This window comes from Trematosphaeria pertusa (genome assembly GCF_010094035.1).
Source record: "Trematosphaeria pertusa strain CBS 122368 unplaced genomic scaffold BU26scaffold_1, whole genome shotgun sequence".
NCBI classification, from domain to species: domain Eukaryota; kingdom Fungi; phylum Ascomycota; class Dothideomycetes; order Pleosporales; family Trematosphaeriaceae; genus Trematosphaeria; species Trematosphaeria pertusa.
The window spans coordinates 2,949,967-2,971,062 of record NW_022987212.1 but is presented as its reverse complement, the minus strand read 5'-3'; the positions used below and the strand labels follow the sequence as shown (position 1 = coordinate 2,971,062).

Genomic DNA, 21,096 nt, shown 5'->3' with positions numbered 1-21,096 from the left:
GGGGTTGCGCCGCGGAGGGGGTCGCACGCCTCAACAAAGACTGCAAAGGCTGCGGCACCAGATCAAAAAAGATCGATTGGGTGCAGCGCTCCCCTGCCGAGTGGCAGACAGGCCCTGCCGCACCTGAGAGGGCGGCCGCGATATGGCGGTGCACCTTACGATTGGGCGGGCCGGGACCGGCTGGGCCCTGGGAACACGCGTTTCAAGCCGAGAAGCAGGCCATCTGTGGCTCGGTGACGTATAAGCATTCTGCGACTGCCGTTTGAGAGTATTGCCTGCCCCATTGAGCATACGCTGACCAGTATATTGGTCGGCGATGCGGGCCCGGGGCAGGGCGCAGGCAAAAAACAAGCACTCTGCACGCTCTGCGCGAGCATGGCTCGGCCGCGAAGAGAGGGAACTGCATGCGGGCGCACGTCTGCAGAGCTACCTGGGTGCTGCTACTACTGTGCAAGGTACCGGAAAGGGAGCGCTGTCTGCTTCAACGTCCCGGAGGTGAGTCGCAGCGGTAGCCGCCGACATAGCGCAGACTGCCGCGTCTGACGGAACATGGCGCATTGTCAGGGCCACCCGGTCGGCGACCGCCAGGCCGGCCGGTTCGCGCTTGTCGGGCTCCTCGGATGACAAAAGCAAACGCTCGCGCAGTGTTGTCGTGAGGGAGCGGACAGGGCAGAAGTTTGTCTGGATCTCGGCGGCGCCGACGCGCCCCTCGCCGAGCGCGCCTGCCAGTCGCGGGCCCTGGATCTGGGGAAGGCACGCAGCGTCGCATCATCGGCGCCGAAAATTCGAGCAGCGGGCGCAGGGGAGGGTAGCGCGCAGCTGAACGCTTCCGAGAAGAGCCATCGCTGGCGAGCAGCGTTTGTGTCTGGCGTCGTCGACGTCTGCACTCAGGCCGATCGCGCAAAGCCGCGGGCGGGCCACACCACCCTCCTGCAGGTCCCTCTCCACCACGCCGGAACAGCCACACTCACGCGCGGTATCTCCGTCCTCCGATGCTCTCGATTGGCCCGCAGGCGAGGATCGAAGCAGGGGAGCCGCAGCCGAGCAGACGCCTCGAACTCCAATATCCAGGGATTAGTTTTGGAGTAGAGAGAATCTCACCAGGGCTTCAATAAATGGCCTGGCGTCGAAGCCACATGTTGGGCCGATCCGCCCTGTCTCCAACACCACGCCCGCGCCCTATATAACTTCAATAGCTCGCCCGCTATACCCTCATCTCGTCCAGCGCCTGGCAGCAGCCCCTCCCACACTGGCACCCGTCTGGCATTCCGCGGTTCCCCTTCGTCATTGATATAGGTACTTGCCTGTTCTGGACCGGCCTCCCCTCGCAGCACCCACTCACCGTGCAGCCCATCTCTCGCCGGTGCACGCCGTGCTAGTCGCCAGGTGTGTAGCCCTCGCCCATAAAATTGGTGTTCCTGCTCTCTGGCCAACCAGGCACGCTGATCTCCTTCGTCCCTGCAGTAGTAGCCGAAGCCCGCCATGTCGAACCTGCCCGGCTTCCAGACACACTTCCCAGCAGGATACCCTGCCTTCCATCCAAGAGGAGGAGCTTTTCCCGGCGCCGCGAGTTCATCGTCGGGCGAGTCAGGATCTGCAGAGGCCGGTGGAGCTCCGCAGTTCGACATCTTCGAGTGGCACCCCGCCTACCAGAGCTGCCAGCGCTTCTTTCTCGACCACGCCCAGTACGAAACCGGCGTCCAAGCGGTTGCCGCCCTCATCAACATCTGCCTGCCCTTCCAATGGACGTCCAGCCCCATCACGAACGCAACGGGGCCGCAACCTCCCTCTTCGGGGCCTGCAGCCTACAACCTGCCGTGGCCGCGCTCGGGTCCGGTGAGCAACTCTAGAGGCCAGCCGGTGCCGGTGTGGGTATCCCTCGTCCCGTACATCCGCCGTCTCGTCATCACCGGCATGGACACGGTGGGCGTCATGCATGGCTTCTTCGGTGACGACTGGAGGAAAGGAGTCGGGCCCGTTCATGAATGCGAGCGACGCAACTACCTGTTCGCGGCGAAGAGTGTGGGGTGGGCCAAAGTCAAGTACCAGTACGACATGTCTCCGCACGAGGCCGTTCCCTTCCTCAAGCCGCTCCAGAACGTGCAACTGGCGGAGATCGAGGGCGCTGAGAAGACGTGGAGTCAGTGGCTGGCTATGGAGGATTGGATGGTGGGTCCTCGGGCGCCAGAAGTGGACGAGGAGGCACGGCGCGAGGCGTAACTTTCGGTATGGAGTATGGCGTCGGCCGACGGTTGTCATTTACCCACCCGACTTGGGTGCTTGTGATGCCACCGCGGCAGGGTTTTATCGAACTTGCATGGCGCTGGAAATATATGGGCATGGGGGCACCGCATCCGTCCATGTGCGGTTTTCGTCAGATGGGTCTTCGCAGATGCGGCATCTTTTCCATAATGATAAGGATTCAGATTCGTGGGGATCTTGTGCATCGATGTCGTGATGATGTGCCGGGACAAAAAGCAATTTGCCAACCCCACCAGCCACAGCAAGACTTGGATCGGCGGCTTCGGCATGCATCCGAAGCAGGAAGGCCGCCGCGACACACCCTGGTCGAACCCTTGTAGACGTGCACTTCCCGTGCGTTACCCGTCCCGAAAAACATCGGGCAAGGGAACGCTCCCTTGTGCGACGGGGGACAGGATCCAAGATTCGTGAGATCAGGGACGCGCAGAGCTCGTATCCCGAGTCGTGCGCGCAGTCCCAGCCTCGCTGGGGTGGAGCGCCAAGCCTGATCGGCAGTCACTCAACCGCTCTATTCACACGAAGCTTGTCCCCATTCCTACCCACCCACCACGCCTCAATAATTCGAGTCGTCCAGCCGAGCCCCGCGCCTCGAGCCGTCTTCCACTCATGGGTCATGGACACTCTGATGAAGGAGTGGGCCCTCTTCCTGGACCGATGCCTGGAAAACCGGATTCGCGCTGATCTATTCGATGCTGCAGCCGCTCAGCTCTACAGCAAATCGCCCCTTCAGGGACGTAAGCTGGCAGCATTGTTGCTCAGGCCGCATTCTCCTGCCGCTAGCAGTCTTGATCCACGCGTCGTCGTCTATGTCGAGCGACTGCTGGCCTTGCGAAAGGTCGATGCTTCCGATGTTTTATCCTCAGCTTTCCAGTTCTCAAAAGATCGTCCCCCAAGAGCAGGAGATGTGGCCAACCCAAAGGATCCGTCGCCATGGCAGAACCCGCCCGAGCTGGAGGAGGTTATCTTTCATCGCCTCCACAAAGCATTTTCAGGGGAGCGTCCCGAGCGACCGGTAACCAACACGGAGGGTATCCGGACTTTGATCGTCGCGTCAGGCTGGATGTCGGCCATGGTGACATCCCACACCAGCGATTCCATGATGCAGGCCATGGCCGGGATCCAGCAGCACCCCCAGCAACAATCTATCAATGTCCGCGAGGCTCTTGGCATGCTCGTGGTGGGGCTGATTGAAAATACCAGAATCCTTCAATTGCTGAACAAGGATGAGCTCAAGGGTGGGTATATTTCCTATCTTCCGGATGCGAGATCGCCGTCCTGCTCGAGCTCCCGCTTACGAATGCCCCCAACCTCTATGTAGACATGCTCACATGACTCATAGATGTCCGAAAGAACTTTGCCCAGGCGCTGTCAACATTCATCCCATTCCTATCACAGACTTCCATACAGATTGCGAATCGGTTGGAAATATATCAAAAGGAGCATGATCTGCATGACAAATCAGTCTCCAACGCCAATAGGGAGGTGACCGAGAACGCTGGGCTCGACGTTATGGCCTTGCAACTAGAAGCAGTCATCGACCTCCCATTGATCAATACGAGAGCAGGGCTCTACATCTTTCTCAATGCATTGGTACGAGCTACAGTTGCAGTTGCGCCTACCTTTTCAGCAAGCTAACGTGAGTAGCTTGTTGCCCGGCCTCTTACAGATGACTTCACCATCAACAACTACCTCCATTCACGCTACAAGGTAATGCTCTTACTATTTTTCATTGTTCAAGAAGAGCACTAATTTGCCTAGATGGACGCTCAGACTATGGCCACGGATCTGATCACGGCTGGGTTTGATATCTTAGCAAATGCCATGTACCGGAGTGAATCGAGCCAGACCATGTTCTGCTTGAAATCCTTTCTGGTTAACAAAGTCCCCATCCTCCTGACCCAACTCACATCTCCGATATACGCCATGAATCCGGAAGTATGCATAACTCAGGCGCTCAGCCGCGTTGATCCAAATGCGTTTCCAGCCTTCTCTCAAGGCTTTGACGACATCATGGGAAGTAATAATTCTCTATCCGATGTACGTCAGGACTTCCTCAATGCCTGCGCTTTGCATAGTCTCATCCCCGCCAACACCGTTGAGCGTCTGCTGGGAGAGACCCCTATGCAAGGTCCTCCGGAAACGAAGTACCTCAAGCAGGACCTGGTTAGTCAATGTAAAGACAACTTCGAGAAGGTAAACATGTTTATCGACGAGCTCGAAAACTTAGACGGGAACGCCGGGGCTATTGTGAGCGCTCTCACAGAGGTATGATAGGCTCGAAAGTGTTGACTGCCTTTACTGATCGGCTTCAGTTCATATCCCATCTGTGCGAGACACAAATGACGATGTACCTGAAGACAATATGCAATCTGCTTTCGAAGAAACCCCAAGCCTTGGATGTGATCCTGCAATTCACGTCTCCGGTTAGCATCCTGCGACCACTTTGCCAGTTTTTGGATGAATGGCGGTATGAAGGCGACCAAGGTAAAGCCGCAGCAATTCACACGATCTGCCTACTAACTTTATCTAGGCGAATACCAGCCTGTGTACGACGAGTTCGGAGCCATCCTGGTTCTTATCATGGCGTTTGTGCACCGATACGATCTGACGTATCACGACTTAGGTGTCAGCCACGATTCATTTGTCGCTCAGCTGCTCCAGCGTGGGCATCGCAGCGTTCCGCCGGAGGAACTCACCGATGAGCAGGGCAAGCACTTAGGAAGCTGGCTCCGAGGTCTCTACGACTCGGATAAGGAAGGGCTGAGCAATGAGGTCTTCGCTTCTTGCCGTCCGCAGGATTTCTATCTAATAGTGCCGACACTTTTCAGCCAAACCGTGATGGCTTGCTCCGCGGAGGTCCTATCTTTGGACTCGGTGAAGGGCGGGCTGGAGTGTAAGTGGCGCCTAATACGAAGTAATAGAACGCCAGCTAATTGCTTTTTTAGATCTCCATGAAACCTTTCTGCTGCCGTCCCTGGTCGGTGGTTTGACATGGATGGCATCGCACGCGCTTACGCAGAAGCATCATGATCTCGATATGCTGATGCAGATATTCCTCAAGCTGATCCGATCCGCCCCCACGTCCGGAGATGCACAGGCCATGCATTCCACGATCTTATCCGTGGTTTCCGCCCGCCTCGAGAAATGCTTCCGCACCCTGAAGCGGCGCCACCCGAGCCGCACAGACATCGAACCGCTGCTTCAAGCGATCAAGGGTAACCTCAACTATGAGCGATCGGTCTACTCGGCAATGACCGAATTGGAGCAGTGGACGAACGCGACCAACAACACACTGTATACTTCGCTGCGCCACACCGTACAACAACTCTCCCAATGGGCTTCTACAGCCTCATTGCAGCCCAACCCGCCAAGCTATACCCATCGACAGGTGTACGCTGCCCTCAAGCTGCTCGGCGCCTCGAAGACACTACGAGCGATCACCGACGAGATCAAGTCTCAGACGGACGGCGGCAATGGTGCTGCGGCTCTTGACATTGGTGTCTCCCTCATCTGCGCACCCATGGTTGAGAACAGCGTGATTCCCGTCGACTGGGTGGGCAGCTCAATTCCCGCGCCTACCCCACCACGGACACGCATTAATCTTCGCGAGATGCTAAAAGCCGAATTTGACAACGCCGCGAGCGTCGTATCCACCGACCCTCTCGCCGCTGAAACAATAGTCCGTCTGCACCGCCGTGTCGAAGCCCAGCTCGCCGTCGTCGCTCAAGCCAGTCTCCAAGCCGCGCATGTCGACCTCTCCAATGTTGGCATCGATGACGTGCAAACCCAGAATCTCTCTGCAGATCTTGATAAAGCAATGAATGACGCTGCCGCAGCTGTAGGTATTACAGCTACAGGTGGCGAGATGCAGGATATGGACAAGCAAGCGCTCCAGCGCACCATCGACGAGCACCTAGATCTGTCTGCAGGAGGCGCTCTCGATCTGAGCGTCATGGGTGTTGGTGCTACGGGGGCTGGTGACATGGGCGCGGATATGGATCTCCCTGAGCTCGATCTTGGAGATATGGGCGATATGGGAGACATGGGAGATATGGGTATGGGTGAAGATGACTGGGGGCTTGACTTTTCGGGCATGGACTAGAGCGTTCGACGTGGTTTCTTTTTCCCCGCTCAAGGACGAACCGGGGTAGTAGTATGGAAGCTTTGAGTACAGGAGCTGCTAGAATGCTGGTAAGCTCGGTGAAATACTCGGCTTAGCTTGTTGAAAAGAAGAAAAAGCCCAAGGTCCGGCACCCGGGATTCTGGTAGACAAGTGGTTTAGCTTTCGTTCCTGCATTAATCGCCGAAGACACGCCTCTACCCTACCGACATTACCAGTGAACGTAGTAAATATCAATCCCCTAAAGTACGGCTTTGCTCGCACATTTCACGATGTATTGTCTCCATCGCTGTATTACCCGCCCGCAAAATCGCACTACCGAGGCCGAGGTTACCCAAATGTAGTAATCGTAAATCAAAGCAGCGGGGGTTGTACTCTCTGGCCCAACCGTGCCCCACATCCAACAACCTTGCGGCTTACGGAAGACCATACCTCACACTCCCCTCCTTCGGCCCAGCCCAGCCCTAATCACACCCTCTGAGCTCTATTTCCCTTCCATTGGCACCCTGAGCAAAGCCAGACACCCAGACACCATGCCGTACGATTTGAAGGGCCGGAATGTGCTCGTCACCGGCGGCTCGGCGTAAGCCTCAACCCCTACCTAACCTACCTACCTCGACAGACAAACCTCCTTCCACCTCTGCTCTGTCCCTTTAGCAAGCGCATAGTTTTAGCGGCTAATGACCTAGGTGAACAGAGGTCTTGGCGCCCTCCTCAGCACCACCTTCGCAAAGGAAGGCTGCAACGTAGCAATCAACTACTTCAACCGGCTGGAGCCGGCGCAGAAAGTGCAGAGGGAATGTGAGGCGCTGGGCGTGAAGGCTGTTACCATCAAAGCCGTGAGTCCCCGTTTTATCATTTTGGTTGGCTTGCGGGGTTAGGAAGCGAAGGGAGGGGACAATGGGTGTGCTAATGAGAGGGCAGGATATGTGCGATACGAAAGAGAGTATGAGAGCGGTCGAAGACACGATCAAGCAGTTGGGAGGCATTGACATTGTGATTGCTAATGCGGTGTGTATTCACGCTTCCCCTTGTACTTATGAGGGAAGGTAGAAGCTCATACATCAACAGGGGTGGACCAAGTTCAGTAACTTTGGTGACCTAGATGCAATGGATGAATCTGAATGGGACCGGGTAAGTATTCCATTCCTATGTACTTTTACCCCTTGCTTCAACTTTCTCCCGATACAGACGCCTCGGTACCTTTGACGCCAAGCTTATAATCACAGTGCTGGGCTGCCAATGTCAAGGTCCCGCATGCGCTCCTAAAGGCCGCCAAACCCACATTCGAGAAGAATCCCGAAGGTGGTGTCCTAATCACCACGGGCTCAATAGCAGTATGTATCCCCTTCTTCCGCCATCCCCTGAACATGAGCTCAAATAGGGACAGGCTGTATCCCAAGGCGGCTCCTCGATGGCGTACGCCGTCACCAAAGCCGCGCAACTTCAACTCGTCAAGTGTCTCGCTACCACGCAGGGTCCCAAGACTCGTATTAATACTGTGCTGCCTGGCCTTCTTCTAACAGAATGGGTATGTCTTCCTTCCATCCATGACAGTAATGAAAGACGCGGGGCTGATGACCAATGTAGGGCCTGAAATACTCTCAGGAAGTAATCGATGCCGTCAAGGATAAGGCTTGTCTCAAGCATGAAACGTTTCTGCAGGACTGCGTGGATGCGTTCGTCATGCTGGTCAAGAATACGAGTATGACGGGTATGCGAGTGCAGGTAGATGCTGGGCTTAATGTCCAGGGAGCGTAAAATGGAGGTCCAGAGAGGTATATGCTGCGTGTTGATATGGGTGACCGAGGTCTCCTCTCCTTCTATCCAGTCATCTTGAGCACTCCCCAGCTTCAGTGCCACGCGCGCTTCTATCCCGCCCCCTTTAATCCTCATCCACATTGTCTGTATCATCCAGCGCTCTGATCACCTCTTCCATCTCCTTTGGGCTCGTGATACCCCATACACCACCTCCTTTCACAGCGCCCTTCATCCCCACCTCTTTGCCCACAAGATTTCTCCCCACCTTGCCGGGTCCAATTCCAACATATCTCTTCACCTTCTCCTCTTCATGCAAATATCTGATCGAGCGCCACCATTGCACTGTGTCAACGCAACTTCGTGCCAGCAGATCCTTCAGCTGCTCCTTGCTCTTGAAGGGTCGGCCGGAGACATTGGATACGCACGGCATAAGGCCCGGCCAAGTGACTATATCGCTTCCATCTTCCTTTTCCTTGTACAATATTCGCTTCATAGTTTCTTGCGCAGGCTTCATCAGCGGGCTATGGAAAGGCGAGTCGCTCTTCAGCCGAACGTGTCGCGGGTCGTGTCCGCCGAATTGCCGCAGGTTCGTCAACAGCGTGTTTATCCGTTCGATGCTCCCACTGAGCACAATCTGGTTCTTGCTGTTGATATTCGCAATCGAGACTTGCTCCACTGCTGGTAAATCCTCGCCGGCATTTGTCTTCGACCCTGGTGTCGACAGCTCGAGGAACTCGCGCACGCCGGCTACGAGAGACTGCATACGCTCCTCTGACTCGCAAACCAGGGCAATCATTCCAAACTCTCCTCCCTCTTGCTCCACAGCCTCCCTGCTACACCTGCTCATAACCTCGGCCCTCTTCCGCACCATCTTCAGCGCATCTCTAAACCCCAGATATCCGCCCGCTACTAGCGCAGCGAACTCGCCTAGCGAATGGCCCAGCGTAATGTCGACACGATCAGCCGTTTTGAACCCAAATTCTTGTTCCATGACGCGGAGGATCAGGATCGAGGTGGCCATGATGGCAGGTTGAGCGTTCTCGGTAAGCGTGAGCTCAGCATTGGTGCCGCTTTCTATAATCTTGGTGAGGGGAAGTTGGAGGGTGTCGTCGATTTCTTCGAGTATGGGCTTTGCGGTGCGAGGGAAGGCTTCGAGCCAGGGCGTGGCCATGCCGACACGTTGGACGCCTTGGCCTGTGATTGATGAGCATTTCAAAGGGTGTGACCATAGTTGGAGACGGAAAAACATCCAGTAAGCGTACCTGGAAAGAAGATCGCAGTCTTAGGCCGCTTCGCCGGTGACTGCGTGCCGCTCATCCATCGCCGCGATCCTCGACCGGTCCGTAAGCATCCGCATTGCGGGCATAGCTGTGAAAGACTCGAGACGAGTCTCCTCGCTGGGGTGAAGGGAGTAGACATGGCAATATAGGGACTATGATGTCTCGAGGGACATTGCAGGGGGATGAGTCGATCGCGGGGATGCGGAGGTGGAGGGTGTTTGCTTGGAGCTCCAGCTGGGATGGCACGGGCCATCTGGAGTACGTCAGATTCCGATCCGAGGTGATGTTTTTCCGAGATGCGAGATCCCTCCACGAACCAAGCGAAGTTACCCTCGATCATTCCTACGGGATTTTAGGTTTCCGGAGACGACCACGGACGAAAAGCAAGGAACAGGAAAGACCAAGATGGCTGAATTTGGAGCCAGGGGCCATGCTGCAGACGAACGCGGCCATTTCATCATGTTCCTTCAAATACTCTCATGAGATTGCTAGAAAAGCAAGCTCAAATGCAACGAGAGGCTTCATTGCTACACAACTAAGGAAACAAGGTCCGCCTCTGCATAATTTGCCATTCGTCATTTCTCAAACTCCCACATATCCAGATTTCTCGACTCGCTATTGCTTCATGAAGCAAGACGGTCATTTTCCACCCTTACCCGGATCATCATAGACTCTTCTCTGAGGACTGTGTTATCGAGCCCGGTAAGTGTCGGTATCCTTTGGCTTTTGACATTGCTTGCGCTCTTCGTCCGAGGCATGGCGATGATAAGAGCAGGCTTCCAATTTGCCGCTGGCGACCAAGTTCGATCGGACTTCGGCATGCGAGAGCATATAGCGGAGGAGGAAGCTATGCGGAAGCTGAGGATGGAGGCTTTTCTCATCATTATTATCATCCTGAGAAGGGCTCCAGGAGGCGCATTGCTTGTCGACCAGGAGCTTCAGAATCTCATTATCCTCCGGCAGATTGGTAAAAGCGAAAATGACATATTCGTACCACGCCCCGCCCTTTTGAGCGACCAGTTCGTCAACGAAGAGATTGTGGACAGCGTCGTGAAAATTGGGGGCAAAAAAGCGGTCGCCAAAGACGCATGCCTTGAGCCTGTGGAGGTCTACCTTCCAACCCGCGTGTTTGTCGGTGGGGTCGATCATCCCGGAGATACGAGCCCATTCCTCTGTCTGTCGGGGGATTGTTTGCGTATACAGCCAGTCCACGAATATGTTGAAGACGCCGACCTCGACGTCGTCAAGCACCACTCCCTCTTCGGCTTCCTTCCACGGGCCATTGAACGCTTTGCGGAAGTACTCGGAGTGATAGCAGATGAGGTCCTTGTAGATCTTGTACTGCTTTTTCTCCGGCCCGACGGTGACGGTGACGATGTCTCCCAGCGCGGCTGTACTATGTCGCATGCATATTGGCTGCTGCTCAATGTTGTGTCGAGGAGGACATACCTGAGAAGCGGAGGCGCAGCTGGTGAGTCTCCTTTGGTGTCTGTCATGGCTTCGGACCGGGCAGAAATGGAAAAGTAGAATTGGTCAAGTTGGGGTTGTAGCAGAGCTGCTAGTCAGCCAGCTAGGAGAATTATATATGGTCTCAAATAAGGTACAGTGAAAGTAACCGGAAGGCGCCAAGGATGAAAGACTTTCAATTCCCTTGAACTTTCTTCAATACTTTTCAACCCTCTTCTCATTATTTCATTTCACCATTCCTATTCGGAATGTTCTGCCTCGAAGAGGGCGGAAGCTTATGGAAGTCGAGACCCCATCAGCGCTCACCAATTCCGTAGGCTTCGAAAGACGAGATCGATATACAAATGTAAAGACCAAGCATAAATCAGTCTTGCAGGTTTTCCCATTCTGCATCGGCCCTTCACTCGATGTCCCGAAACAGCATCTCCGTTCCAAGAAGATTCGATTGCCCAGCTACCTCCAGCGCAAACTCCTCTCTTCCGCCATGGTTCGTTCAGTCTTCATCGCTATCTTCGACTTCCTCCGGAAGCCCTTACTTCTTCTGGCACTCCTTCCGCTCTTCGTCGGAGGCATGCTCGTGGTACAGACAGCGGGCCAGAGGCTCCTCGAACCATGCCGTATCGCCGTAAACCTTCTCGCTGTATCTCTTCATAACCCGGAGCAAGAAATCGTATGGGAGCTGCTTCTGAAGCTCCACTTCTTCGGTATCATCGAGGCATTCCGACCAGTGGCGGCACTGGGCGTCGACCAACAACTGGAGGATGGGACTGTGTGCCGGAAGATTCTTGAAGGCAAAGATTACCACTTCGTAGAACGGCGCGCAGCCATGTAGGATGCCGACAATAGCGACGTTGGCTGCGCGCTTGAATGCCGTTGCTAGGAATCGATCGCCGAAATTGTATGCTTTCAGTATCAGCGCGATTTCCGAGGCGAAATCCCACGCTTCGCCTAGCTCCCCAACTTGGCACCACTCTTCACAATTGCCGGGCAGCTTCTGGGTGTACATCCAATTGACGAAGACATTGAAGACGCCAGGCTCGATATCCTTGAGCGGGACGACGCCGTCCTCGGCCTCCTTCCACGGTCCGTTCAGAGCTTTGCGGAAGTACTCGGAGTAGTGGCAAAGGAAAGCTTTGTGCAGGGAATATCTCCTTCCCTTTTCGCCGACCTCGACGACCACTTGCCCCTGGAGTGCAGCAGAGCTAGGCCAGGCGTCAGTGTTATGCGCCTGATAAACTTTATCACACTACACACCTCATCAACGGTGCCACTTTCTGCCCCTGCGTCTTTCCTGCTGAAGTTCCTGCCGCTGTTGCTTTTTTGCTCGTGGTTTCCGTGCTCGATGCCATCGCTGTTCGAGGTGACAGTCAAGACCGTTTAGGTGGTATCGTCAGAGGAGATGTTGAGATTATAGGTGGAGGGTCGTGGAGTCGCGGCTCATAGACGAGAGAAACTTATGAGCCAGCGGCAAGTCGCAGGTGAGATCAGAAGGTAAAGGAAGCAGCCTGCTAGACCGACCGATCCAACTTCGTGAAGCACTGTACCGCGTCTCTCACCATGAAATTTTCGTCAGTCACCGCGCCTTGACGAGTTATTCCGAAAACGGCACTCTGATCATTCCGATGGGACGGCTAGAGAATGCACCTACAGCATCTTCAGTTTCGCCTCAATTACGCGGCCGGCCAGATAGCGCTTCCCCAACTCCTCGCCTCCGCCATCAACCTCGCATCCAATGTATCCCTCCCCTGCCCAACATACAGCACCTTGGAATACGCCGCCTCGCCCCAAAAACTCAACGTCGTATTCGCCGGCACAAAAACCACATCGCCAATCGCCATCATCACATCCTCCTCAAACCCCCCAATCCGCACGCCCACCAGCCCATCAATAACCTCCAGCGCCGTATGTCCAGGCAGCGAATACGTCTCAGGCTTAACACCTGACGGGAGCTGCGACATCGTAATTGTCCCCTGCGTAAAATTCCCCGCCGACTGCGTCGCCGTAACAAACGGTTCCACGATGAAATACTCGCCCGTCCCGTTCCCACCACCAGCTAGATACTTCGGGCCATAGCTCTTCGCCACAAAGAACGGCGTCTGACTATCTCCCGCCAATGCATTCTCTCCATTATGCCACACACCCACGCCCGCATCCCCAGCCACGCCATTAGCGTCGAAGTCCGTGGGCGGCGAGAAATCTAGCTTCGCATACACGTCGAACTCCTGCAGCTTTGAGATGGTTCCCGCGTCGCCGCCAGGGGTTGTGAAGTTCCCCTGCGGAAAGGGAGCGTACGTGGTGGAAGTGTAGTTCGCCTGCGCGAGGAAGTAGAAGAGCTGCTCGAAGCCGCCGGGCTGGATTACGCCGACCATTTCGGTGAACGGGTCGAGGATCTGGAAGGTGTGCGTTGTGTTGTACGGGACTGCGCCATAGTCGCCGGGAGTCAGGATGCGGCCTGATGTGGTGTTTGACTTGGAGGCCCAGAGGGAGAAGCGGCCGCGGAGGCAGAAGAAGTTCTCGTAGTGTGCGAGGTGGACCTACGGTTTGTCAGCCTGGAGTGCTTTAGGATGATGGTATGGGAGGAGGAAGAATGTACGTGTGGAAGCACGCCCAGCTCGGTGCTGGCTGGCGTAGCTGTGCTGATCAGGGTGAATGCATTTCCTGACGACGCACCCGTCACGGGGAAGCGGTAGACTTGCGGTCCAAGGCGGACGCCATCGAGTGTGTATGCGCGGACTACATAGGGTCGCACATAGTCTGGTACCTTGGTAACGATTAGACTGGACAGGTCCCTCTTGGAAGCGACATATTGCGACGATGCTAAGCAGGAGGAGATACTGAAAAGGGTAGTTAGGACGACGAGGAGGAGCATGGTGAGGAAAAAAGAGTGACTGCTCTTACGATCAAAAGACAGGAGTAGATCAAGTGCCTTATCCTTCAATATATAGCTGCGCTGAACCGACGTACCCCGGTCCTAATAGAGATATACTTGGAAATCCATCATATCCGAAGACCCGGACCCAAGTACCGAAATTCGATGGCCGCGCAAACATTCATTTTACCCCGGTCGTGATGCGTTCAGATCGCCACAGTAGTGTTGCGGTTTAACTCGGAACAGCAACCGTGACCCGATCGCTACCCATGCTCAGCCCAGGATCGGCCCGTCGCGACCCTGTTTAGTCTAGGGAGCCTTACAACTCCGCTGGTAAATGCCCGAACCTTGGCTTGTAGACATTTCGGGACCACATCTCGGGAGTACATCAGCCTCCGCATCTCTCTGTCGCCAGTTAAAAGTAAACTGCGCAGTGGTATCGTAATTGGCGAGATTGGAGTGTTGTTTCGGGTTAAAGGGGCCCCGAGGATACGCTCCCACTTCTTTTAGAATCTGGCCTCTTGGGTTCGCTGTATTTGTGCGGGCTAGAAGTATCTAGGCAAGTGGCACGTCGTGGTTCTCGCGCTCTTTTGAAGTGCGCCTTTCCGAGCACGCCTAAACACGCCAGCGAAGGAATCGGGCACCTAAAGAAGTATCCCGCAGTGTGAATGCTGGCGCGACAAGCTCATCCGACCGTACCCTGGCACCCTAGATCCTTCACACACCATATGCTCCTCAATACTCTTATGCTCGTGATAATTGCACTCAAAGAACAAAGCCGGCGGCACCTCTTCATGCACTATATCGAACACGTGCCCGGTGCGGACCATAACATCGACCAGAAATTCTTTCGGATACTCCATCGTTGACTAGAGGTCCTTCCGTTTATAATACCTCGTGACGCAGAACCCGTCGACGAGCACCCTGCGCAGGGGCGGATTCTCCAGAGTCTCGGCGTAAGCGCGTTCAACTTTAGGCGCTGCATAGGCGAGACCATCGGGGTCTCCTTCGATGAGCGATAGAAGACGCTCTTGTGATATAGGTGCACCCCACGTACGAATGATCGAGGAGAAGGTTTGTTTTGACTGAGCTTATGTCGTTGTCGTGGTGTTTCTCGTTCACGTTGACGTTGACGTTGTGGTCAAACCTGCTGCAAAGTTGTCATCAGTCAGATTGGAAACATGTGCAGATGCAGGTACACTTACAACGCGTGATCCAGTCCAGTAGCCTCCATCGCGATCAGTCGGATGGCAGAGGAGCCAGTGGAACTGAGCCACCATGAGAGCCTCCAGCGGAGTGTTTATAAAGCTTTCCTCATGAACGGTGAGAGTAGACGGACGAGGTGAGAGAACCCGGCAAGTGATGTGACAATAATGGAGGCTTCAGTCGGAAAAGCTTCAGCGAGATATGTCTGAAGGATAATGGTTGCGTTTACATGCATCCGGATTTCAATGCTATGCCAATAAGGAAAATCCCTAGGATACATACCGAGCCTCCTAACTCCATACCCTATGCAGCCAAAAATCATGTGCAGTGAAGTTTGATATCACAATAGCAGAGGGCCTCACAAACCGTGCTCGCGAAGAAGCTCCTCGTCGACCCGCATGTGGTTGATGCGCTTCTTGGAAAATTCAAATGCAGTAAAGAAAATGGCGTTGACAACAGCCGAGCGGCTCATGGAGACTCCGAGACCTGAGTAGCTCATTAGAACACGGTCCACACTGGCGAGGGAGGTTGAAGACATACCGCGATACATCCGGGGATTCATGAACTGGATCTTCGGTCTCACCGCCTTGTCTCTACCACCCACAAGACAGTTCCGCTGGTAGATGCTTTTCGCGGTGTCGATGGGGAAGATCTGAGTTTCCAGTTAGTACATATCCCATTCCCTCTACGATGGATCCCGAGCGACGTACACATGCCCAGCTGACCAGCCCACACAATCCACCGGCGACGACGACGGCCAAGGGCGTAGTGGGAGAGCTTCCACGAGCATTCGCTAGGAGTTGCTTTACACTCTCGTACGTGACAAAGTAGATACCGGTACCGATCGTATCTCGAACTGGTCATTGTAAGCGTGAATGCCTGCTTGCCAACGAAGAGCACTCACGCAAATGCAAATGAAATCCAGAGTACAGCCCCATCCAGCCCCGTTGCCGGACAAGATTCTGCGCCGTCCTGAATGTGCCAAGGTTTTGGTAGCTCTTACGAATAGCGTCGTTCGTACCGGAGCCGTCCTTGCGATCTGCCATCAACACGGAGATTTGGGCGCTCAGCTTTGTCAGCTCGAAAGGACCTGGAGCGAAAAATGAGCTGATTGCTAGGGCGGTGTAGAGTCACACTCTTACAAGCAATTGTCGTGATGATTGCACCAGCGGTTGCGCCTGAAACACCAAAGCAAGTAACAGTGGACAGCGTAGGCAATGCATCTTTGGTATTCGCAATGACGAGGGGCGAGCTGCCGGTAGCCTGGTAGATCCAATCATCGAGCGCGTACTTGGATTTCTGGTATATAGAGAACGACACGGTGCGAACGAGGGTTATGCTTGCGAGGGGTGACAGCACGCCTGTGAGCAAATTAGCCTTTGCTCCAAGCTCCAAGCTCCATTGCGGGAGGATTCATACCGCGCCAGAATCCGTGAAAGCCTTCCGTTTTGTATGTGTGGCGCAAGCAGTCGGTGAAGGAGTTGAACTTGTATCTGGACATGGTCAGGACTCGTTCACGGACAGAGGGAGAATAGCGTACGCTTGCAGTCGTGTCTTGACCGAGTCGAGAGGGTACTGGGAGCTGTCAGCAGGCAGGCGACTCCTTCAGATGCCTTGCATGGCTGGCCCACGCACCGCGACGAAGGTAGAGAGCAGACTGCTGGAGCTGGCAGCTATCTCGGTCCGATAGCGCTTCGTCCACCGCTTTGCCTGCTCGCTGCGCAGGACGGTCCGCGATACATGGGTAAAATCTCGTGGCCTGGTGTATACGTTGTTTATCTCTGTCCTGTCGCTCCCGCGCTCGGGCATACTGGCTATCGCTAGCTGTGGAAGACGGCGAGTCTTCCTACGGCAATCGCGATGAGGCCAGTAGCCGGGCAAGCTCCATCAAGGCGCCTCCACGTCCTGCAGCTGGGTGTGTCGGAGGGGTCCCAAGGGGGTTGGTGAGGTCGAGAAGTGGATTTGCGCGGGATAGGGTGACAATGGCGAGAGGCTGCTGTAACGAGGGAGGTTGAGAAGCGTGGTGATGAAATGGTGGGGTTAAGCTCACTGCTTTGTGCAACGCGCGCTGCTCCCGAAACGGCCTAAACTGCTCGATGGAGGGGCGCGCAATTGGCCAACGGCGTGCGATCTACGCGGCCGGCCTACACTTTGGTGTCTGTGTGCGTTCCTGATGCTCGCTCGTTCATTTGGAAGAAGACACTGGGCGCGTGTGACTTGTGCAGCGGTTCCAGGAAGTCACGACTGTGCGTGCGGTGCCATCCTTATACCACAGCTCCCGCCCCAACATTCACTGTCTGCAGCACACATGGCGTATTCCAGACATGGCCGTTCGCACAATGCGGGGTCGAGGCCGCATGTGAAAGCTTGATGCCACCACCAGAACAGCGCGACGACGCCCTGGCGAATCACATCCCACCGCGCAGATTGTATGGACACATCAATGGCTACTAGCTCAATTGTTCAGTTGACGTATTGCGCTCTACAAGTCCTGCCGCGTTCTGCCCAGGTGTCCTACGGAAGGGAATGCTGGGGAGATGTGAATATCTCTTAGCCTAGGAACGTGGTACGGCAACATGTACGGCCCGCTGGCAGATGTCAAACCGGCGGGAGCGCGAGTAGCCCTAAGCTTATATGCGTTTTCCTTCGCCTAGTCCCCGGCACAACGCGGGAGACCAGATCAACGACCCGTACTCTGGTGATGGCTGTACACGCCCCTGGTGGCACCGGAATCCTCAGCTACTTAGGGCACATGCTATCCAGCAGCGTTTGAATACGCCTGGGTAGCCGGATATCTTGAGAGCATAGTATATCCCAACCGCGCCCATCTACACAATAATGTAGCTTGAGTGTGCCTGTATCGCAATTTTCGCTTGACGTATCGTTTGCAAAGTGGACCACGGCTGCCGTTCTCGTTTGTAGCTTTCGGGCAAAATCTAATCATCTTTGCCCATCATCTTGCGTAACCGCTCCTCTTCAGCCGACCTCTCCGCCCTGATCTTGCCCTCTTCGACTCCTGTCTTCTCTTTCTTCTTCCGCGAGACGTCCGCCATGAAGGCCTCCTTCAGCGTACTCCTGTCGTTCTCGACCCTCTCCAGTTGCCCATGCCTCCGCAAGCTCTCCTTGTGCCAGCTTATCTGCCCACCATCTGCCTCCCGGTGCTTCTGCGCGTTCAGCTTCGCGGCTCGTATCGATGTCCTGGCGTAGACGAAGAGAAGACCAGCCATGGTGAGAGCTGCCAAAGGCGCCATCACCGTCTAGAAATATTAGCGATTTTTCCACAGACGGATAGGTGTAGAGTGGAGCATACCCGCCCATTGATGATACCTCTGCCCCGCGTGAACCGCGCCGACGCGGAGCCAGAGGTTGGTTTAGACACCTCATTCATGCCATCCGGCCCACGAGGCATCGAAAGTCTGCCGCCCATTTTGAAGATCGCAAGTCGGGCTCGCACCGTACGTGACCAAGGACGAATACCGGACGTTTGCCGGCGAGGCTGACAATTGCAGTTCGGCGAGCTGCTGCAGGATGCGTGGCTTCTCGTGGGGATCCTCGCCGACGGGCCTAGGCAGCTCTGCGTCCTCGATGGGTGTGGATATTAATTTCAGTCCGGTGGCATGCTTATTGCATGACAAAGACCGCAAACAAGACGACTGACGGGGCGAATAGCGAGGTGATATGGAATCAGAGCTACTGTCATTCGGAGTGTCGATGAGGTAATCGACGCGCTAGCGGCCCGAAGCGGCTAGCCTCGCTGCAGCGTATCTCGCGAGAGCTGCATGTCGCATTCGTCATCATCAATTTTCAGAAGCGCATTTCCACAGCAATCGCCGTTCCTGTGCCACGGGGGCCGTGCGGTATTTGCAGAGAGTCGATCCGCAGCTCATGTCTGGTCGCCATTCGCTCTTTTCCAAATATTGCTCCAGCCGGTCAGCAGAGAGGTGAGCATTCGACGATTCCATCACGCAAGGCTGGGAAGGATTGGTAACCGGGAGCCCTTCCACTCCTTAGTCCGACGTTGGCACGTTGCGTCACGTATAAAGTACGGGCCCGCTCCGACGCTGCTGCCTTCATGCGTAGAGCATTTGCCATACAAGTCCAGAGGCTCGCACCGAGTTCTGCATTCGCTGCTCCTTCAGTTTTTGCTTCGAGATACCCCACCTCCCTCCCCTCCAGCAGAGTAACGCTGGCATCGTCGCGTCTCTCGGCCTTGTCTTCTCACTTCTCCACATCCGGACCCACCATGGCTCCCATTCCGAAAGAGTGTGACTACCTCGTCCTGGGAATTGGCAGCGGAGGTATTGCATCCGCCCGGAGAGCGGCAAAGTATGGCGCCAAGGTCATTGCGGTTGAATCGAATCGCATGGGCGGCACATGCGTGAACGTTGGCTGCGTACCCAAGAAGGTGACATGGAACGCCGCGGCCATCGCAGAAACATTCAAGGATGCTAAGGCGTACGGATTCGGCGGATACGATATGCCCACTTTCGACTGGCCCCTGTTTAAGAAAAAGAGGGACGCGTATGTGAAGAGGCTGAATGGTATCTACGAGCGAAACCTTGACGGGGACCAAATCGAGCACCTGCAGGGACGAGCCAAATTTGTGGCCAAGGACGAGGTTGAGGTAGCGTTGGCCGGCGGAGGCACCCAGAGGATCAAGGCGAAGCACATTCTCGTTGCAACTGGCGGCCGTCCCAAAGTTCCTGGGATTCCTGGAGCAGAGCTTTGCATTGACAGCGACGGCTTCTTCGACCTAGGAGATCTACCAAAGAAGATTGCAACGAGCGGAGCAGGATATATCGGTGTTGAAATGTCTGGCATGCTGCACGCCCTTGGCTCAGAAGTCCACTTCTTCATCCGCGGCCAGACGCTTCTTCGAACTTTCGACCCCATGATCCAGGACACTGTGACAAAGGAGTACGAGCGTCAAGGTGTCATCCTCTGCAAGGGCACCCAGATTACTAAGGTGGAAGACATCGGTAACGGCCAAAAGCGTGTCACCTACACGGAAACCGAGAGCGGCAAGGAGGGTACTGTGGAGGTCGACACCGTACTTTTCGCAACCGGACGTGAGCCCGAGATCGAAGACCTGCACGTTAAAGACCTGGGCATGAAGCTGGACGAAAAGAACCACATCATCACCGACGACTACCAAAACACCAACATCCCGAACATCTACGCCGTTGGTGACGTTTCTGACCGCGGCTTCGAGCTCACCCCCGTTGCCATCGCAGCCGGTCGTCGCCTTTCAGACCGCCTCTTCGGCGGCAAGCCCGACTCGCACCTTGAATACCAGAATATACCCTCCGTGGTCTTTGCGCACCCAGAAATCGGCTCCATTGGCCTGACCGAGCCAGAAGCTCGCGAAAAGTATGGCGACATGGTCAAGATCTACAAGACGAAGTTCACTGGAATGTACTTTGCCATGATGGAACCGGAGGACAAGCAGCCGACGGCGTACAAGATCATCTGTGTGGGCGAGGAGGAAAAGGTAGTCGGACTCCATATCCTCGGACAGAGCAGCGCGGAGATTCTGCAGGGTTTCGGCGTTGCAATTAAGATGGGCGCGACGAAGAAAGATTTCGATAACTGCGTGGTATGTATTCCCTTACCCCTCTCTCTGTGCGGCTCTTCTCCCGTTCCTCCGGCATCCACGTTCAACAGGCCTGCATTTTGCGGAGAAAGCGATCTGCACCCCATACTTTCTAATTGCCCATTATGCTAACTCCTGTACACCGCAGGCTATCCATCCCGTCTCGGCCGAAGAACTGGTCACTATGACTTAGTCCTGGACGTAAATCATCTAGTCACTCACACGCACCCCTTGGATAGAACTCCTAGAATAGACGCTACGCATCGCATACATCTTAGCTACACTTTTCCCACTCTAGAAATGTACCCGTCGCCTTCCCCTCCGTAAACTCCATATGCCTATATCCTTGCCAGCCGGCCCGGACGCGGCGGGTGTCGGGCTTTCGGGTTAGCTCTCTCAATATTGAACCCATGCCTGCCTGCATACGAACTTGATCCAACGGCCGCTGCATATTTACAGGAAAGATGTCCCTGGAATTTGCGCGCTCGCTTGCCGCCAAACCCCGCATTGTGCCTGGTTCCTTGCTGATATGGTGTGT

The 21,096-nt window shown here is 55.2% G+C and overlaps 11 protein-coding genes across 11 annotated transcripts; 5 read left to right on the top strand and 6 right to left on the bottom strand.

Moving 5' to 3' along the window:
• Positions 1-375: 375 nt before the first annotated feature.
• On the top strand, positions 376-1,089 carry BU26DRAFT_499273 (uncharacterized protein; the record flags this gene model as incomplete). Its single annotated transcript, XM_033826394.1, has 2 exons — positions 376-495; positions 646-1,089. The coding sequence occupies 2 exons, from the start codon at positions 376-378 to the stop codon at positions 1,087-1,089; spliced, it is 564 nt and encodes a 187-aa protein (XP_033691635.1).
• A 376-nt stretch (positions 1,090-1,465) lies between these two features.
• BU26DRAFT_513431 (uncharacterized protein) lies at positions 1,466-2,342 on the top strand. Its single transcript, XM_033827621.1, has one exon. It carries the CDS (start codon positions 1,483-1,485, stop codon positions 2,218-2,220), a length of 738 nt encoding a protein of 245 aa, XP_033691634.1. The 5' UTR covers positions 1,466-1,482; the 3' UTR covers positions 2,221-2,342.
• A 533-nt stretch (positions 2,343-2,875) lies between these two features.
• On the top strand, positions 2,876-6,364 carry BU26DRAFT_414135 (mediator of RNA polymeras-like protein II transcription subunit 5; the record flags this gene model as incomplete). Its single annotated transcript, XM_033823051.1, has 7 exons — positions 2,876-3,497; positions 3,602-3,852; positions 3,907-3,993; positions 4,021-4,527; positions 4,575-4,746; positions 4,793-5,155; positions 5,208-6,364. The coding sequence occupies 7 exons, from the start codon at positions 2,876-2,878 to the stop codon at positions 6,362-6,364; spliced, it is 3,159 nt and encodes a 1,052-aa protein (XP_033691633.1).
• A 460-nt stretch (positions 6,365-6,824) lies between these two features.
• Positions 6,825-8,452, top strand: BU26DRAFT_473009 (short chain dehydrogenase/reductase). Its single transcript, XM_033825454.1, has 7 exons — positions 6,825-6,965; positions 7,080-7,221; positions 7,307-7,393; positions 7,454-7,516; positions 7,612-7,719; positions 7,773-7,913; positions 7,973-8,452. The coding sequence occupies exons 1-7, from the start codon at positions 6,916-6,918 to the stop codon at positions 8,141-8,143; spliced, it is 762 nt and encodes a 253-aa protein (XP_033691632.1). The 5' UTR covers positions 6,825-6,915; the 3' UTR covers positions 8,144-8,452.
• On the bottom strand, positions 8,268-9,562 carry BU26DRAFT_412599 (malonyl-CoA-acyl carrier protein-like protein transacylase; the record flags this gene model as incomplete). Its single annotated transcript, XM_033822980.1, has 2 exons — positions 8,268-9,337; positions 9,406-9,562. 2 exons carry the CDS (start codon positions 9,560-9,562, stop codon positions 8,268-8,270), a joined length of 1,227 nt encoding a protein of 408 aa, XP_033691631.1.
• Positions 9,563-9,752: 190 nt separating this feature from the next.
• Positions 9,753-10,919, bottom strand: BU26DRAFT_574899 (uncharacterized protein; the record flags this gene model as incomplete). The annotated part of the gene is made up of 2 exons (XM_033834340.1): positions 9,753-10,819; positions 10,873-10,919. 2 exons carry the CDS (start codon positions 10,917-10,919, stop codon positions 10,114-10,116), a joined length of 753 nt encoding a protein of 250 aa, XP_033691630.1. The 3' UTR covers positions 9,753-10,113.
• Positions 10,920-11,350: 431 nt separating this feature from the next.
• BU26DRAFT_599283 (uncharacterized protein) lies at positions 11,351-12,239 on the bottom strand (the record flags this gene model as incomplete). Its single annotated transcript, XM_033835086.1, has 2 exons — positions 11,351-12,092; positions 12,145-12,239. 2 exons carry the CDS (start codon positions 12,237-12,239, stop codon positions 11,423-11,425), a joined length of 765 nt encoding a protein of 254 aa, XP_033691629.1. The 3' UTR covers positions 11,351-11,422.
• Positions 12,240-12,560: 321 nt separating this feature from the next.
• On the bottom strand, positions 12,561-13,759 carry BU26DRAFT_413505 (RmlC-like cupin; the record flags this gene model as incomplete). Its single annotated transcript, XM_033823022.1, has 2 exons — positions 12,561-13,424; positions 13,484-13,759. The coding sequence occupies 2 exons, from the start codon at positions 13,757-13,759 to the stop codon at positions 12,561-12,563; spliced, it is 1,140 nt and encodes a 379-aa protein (XP_033691628.1).
• Positions 13,760-15,323: 1,564 nt separating this feature from the next.
• BU26DRAFT_499265 (mitochondrial carrier) lies at positions 15,324-16,774 on the bottom strand (the record flags this gene model as incomplete). The annotated part of the gene is made up of 7 exons (XM_033826393.1): positions 15,324-15,617; positions 15,676-15,821; positions 15,870-16,055; positions 16,108-16,326; positions 16,385-16,458; positions 16,506-16,540; positions 16,601-16,774. The coding sequence occupies 7 exons, from the start codon at positions 16,772-16,774 to the stop codon at positions 15,324-15,326; spliced, it is 1,128 nt and encodes a 375-aa protein (XP_033691627.1).
• Positions 16,775-17,901: 1,127 nt separating this feature from the next.
• On the bottom strand, positions 17,902-18,392 carry BU26DRAFT_413835 (uncharacterized protein; the record flags this gene model as incomplete). The annotated part of the gene is made up of 2 exons (XM_033823038.1): positions 17,902-18,222; positions 18,276-18,392. 2 exons carry the CDS (start codon positions 18,390-18,392, stop codon positions 17,902-17,904), a joined length of 438 nt encoding a protein of 145 aa, XP_033691626.1.
• An 816-nt stretch (positions 18,393-19,208) lies between these two features.
• On the top strand, positions 19,209-20,751 carry BU26DRAFT_414506 (glutathione reductase-like protein; the record flags this gene model as incomplete). Its single annotated transcript, XM_033823075.1, has 2 exons — positions 19,209-20,561; positions 20,707-20,751. The coding sequence occupies 2 exons, from the start codon at positions 19,209-19,211 to the stop codon at positions 20,749-20,751; spliced, it is 1,398 nt and encodes a 465-aa protein (XP_033691625.1).
• Between the last annotated feature and the right edge of the window lie 345 nt (positions 20,752-21,096).

What these genes read in the sequence shown, in the direction of transcription:
- BU26DRAFT_473009 (XM_033825454.1), top strand. Translation starts at nt 6,916, where the DNA reads ATGCCGTACGATTTGAAGGGCCGGAATGTGCTCGTCACCGGCGGCTCG. An exon ending in CTCGTCACCGGCGGCTCGGC is followed by an intron (nt 6,966 to 7,079) that starts GTAAGCCTCAAC and finishes CTAGGTGAACAG; the next exon opens with AGGTCTTGGCGCCCTCCTCA. An exon ending in GCCTTCTTCTAACAGAATGG is followed by an intron (nt 7,914 to 7,972) that starts GTATGTCTTCCT and finishes TGACCAATGTAG; the next exon opens with GGCCTGAAATACTCTCAGGA.
- BU26DRAFT_513431 (XM_033827621.1), top strand. Translation starts at nt 1,483, where the DNA reads ATGTCGAACCTGCCCGGCTTCCAGACACACTTCCCAGCAGGATACCCT.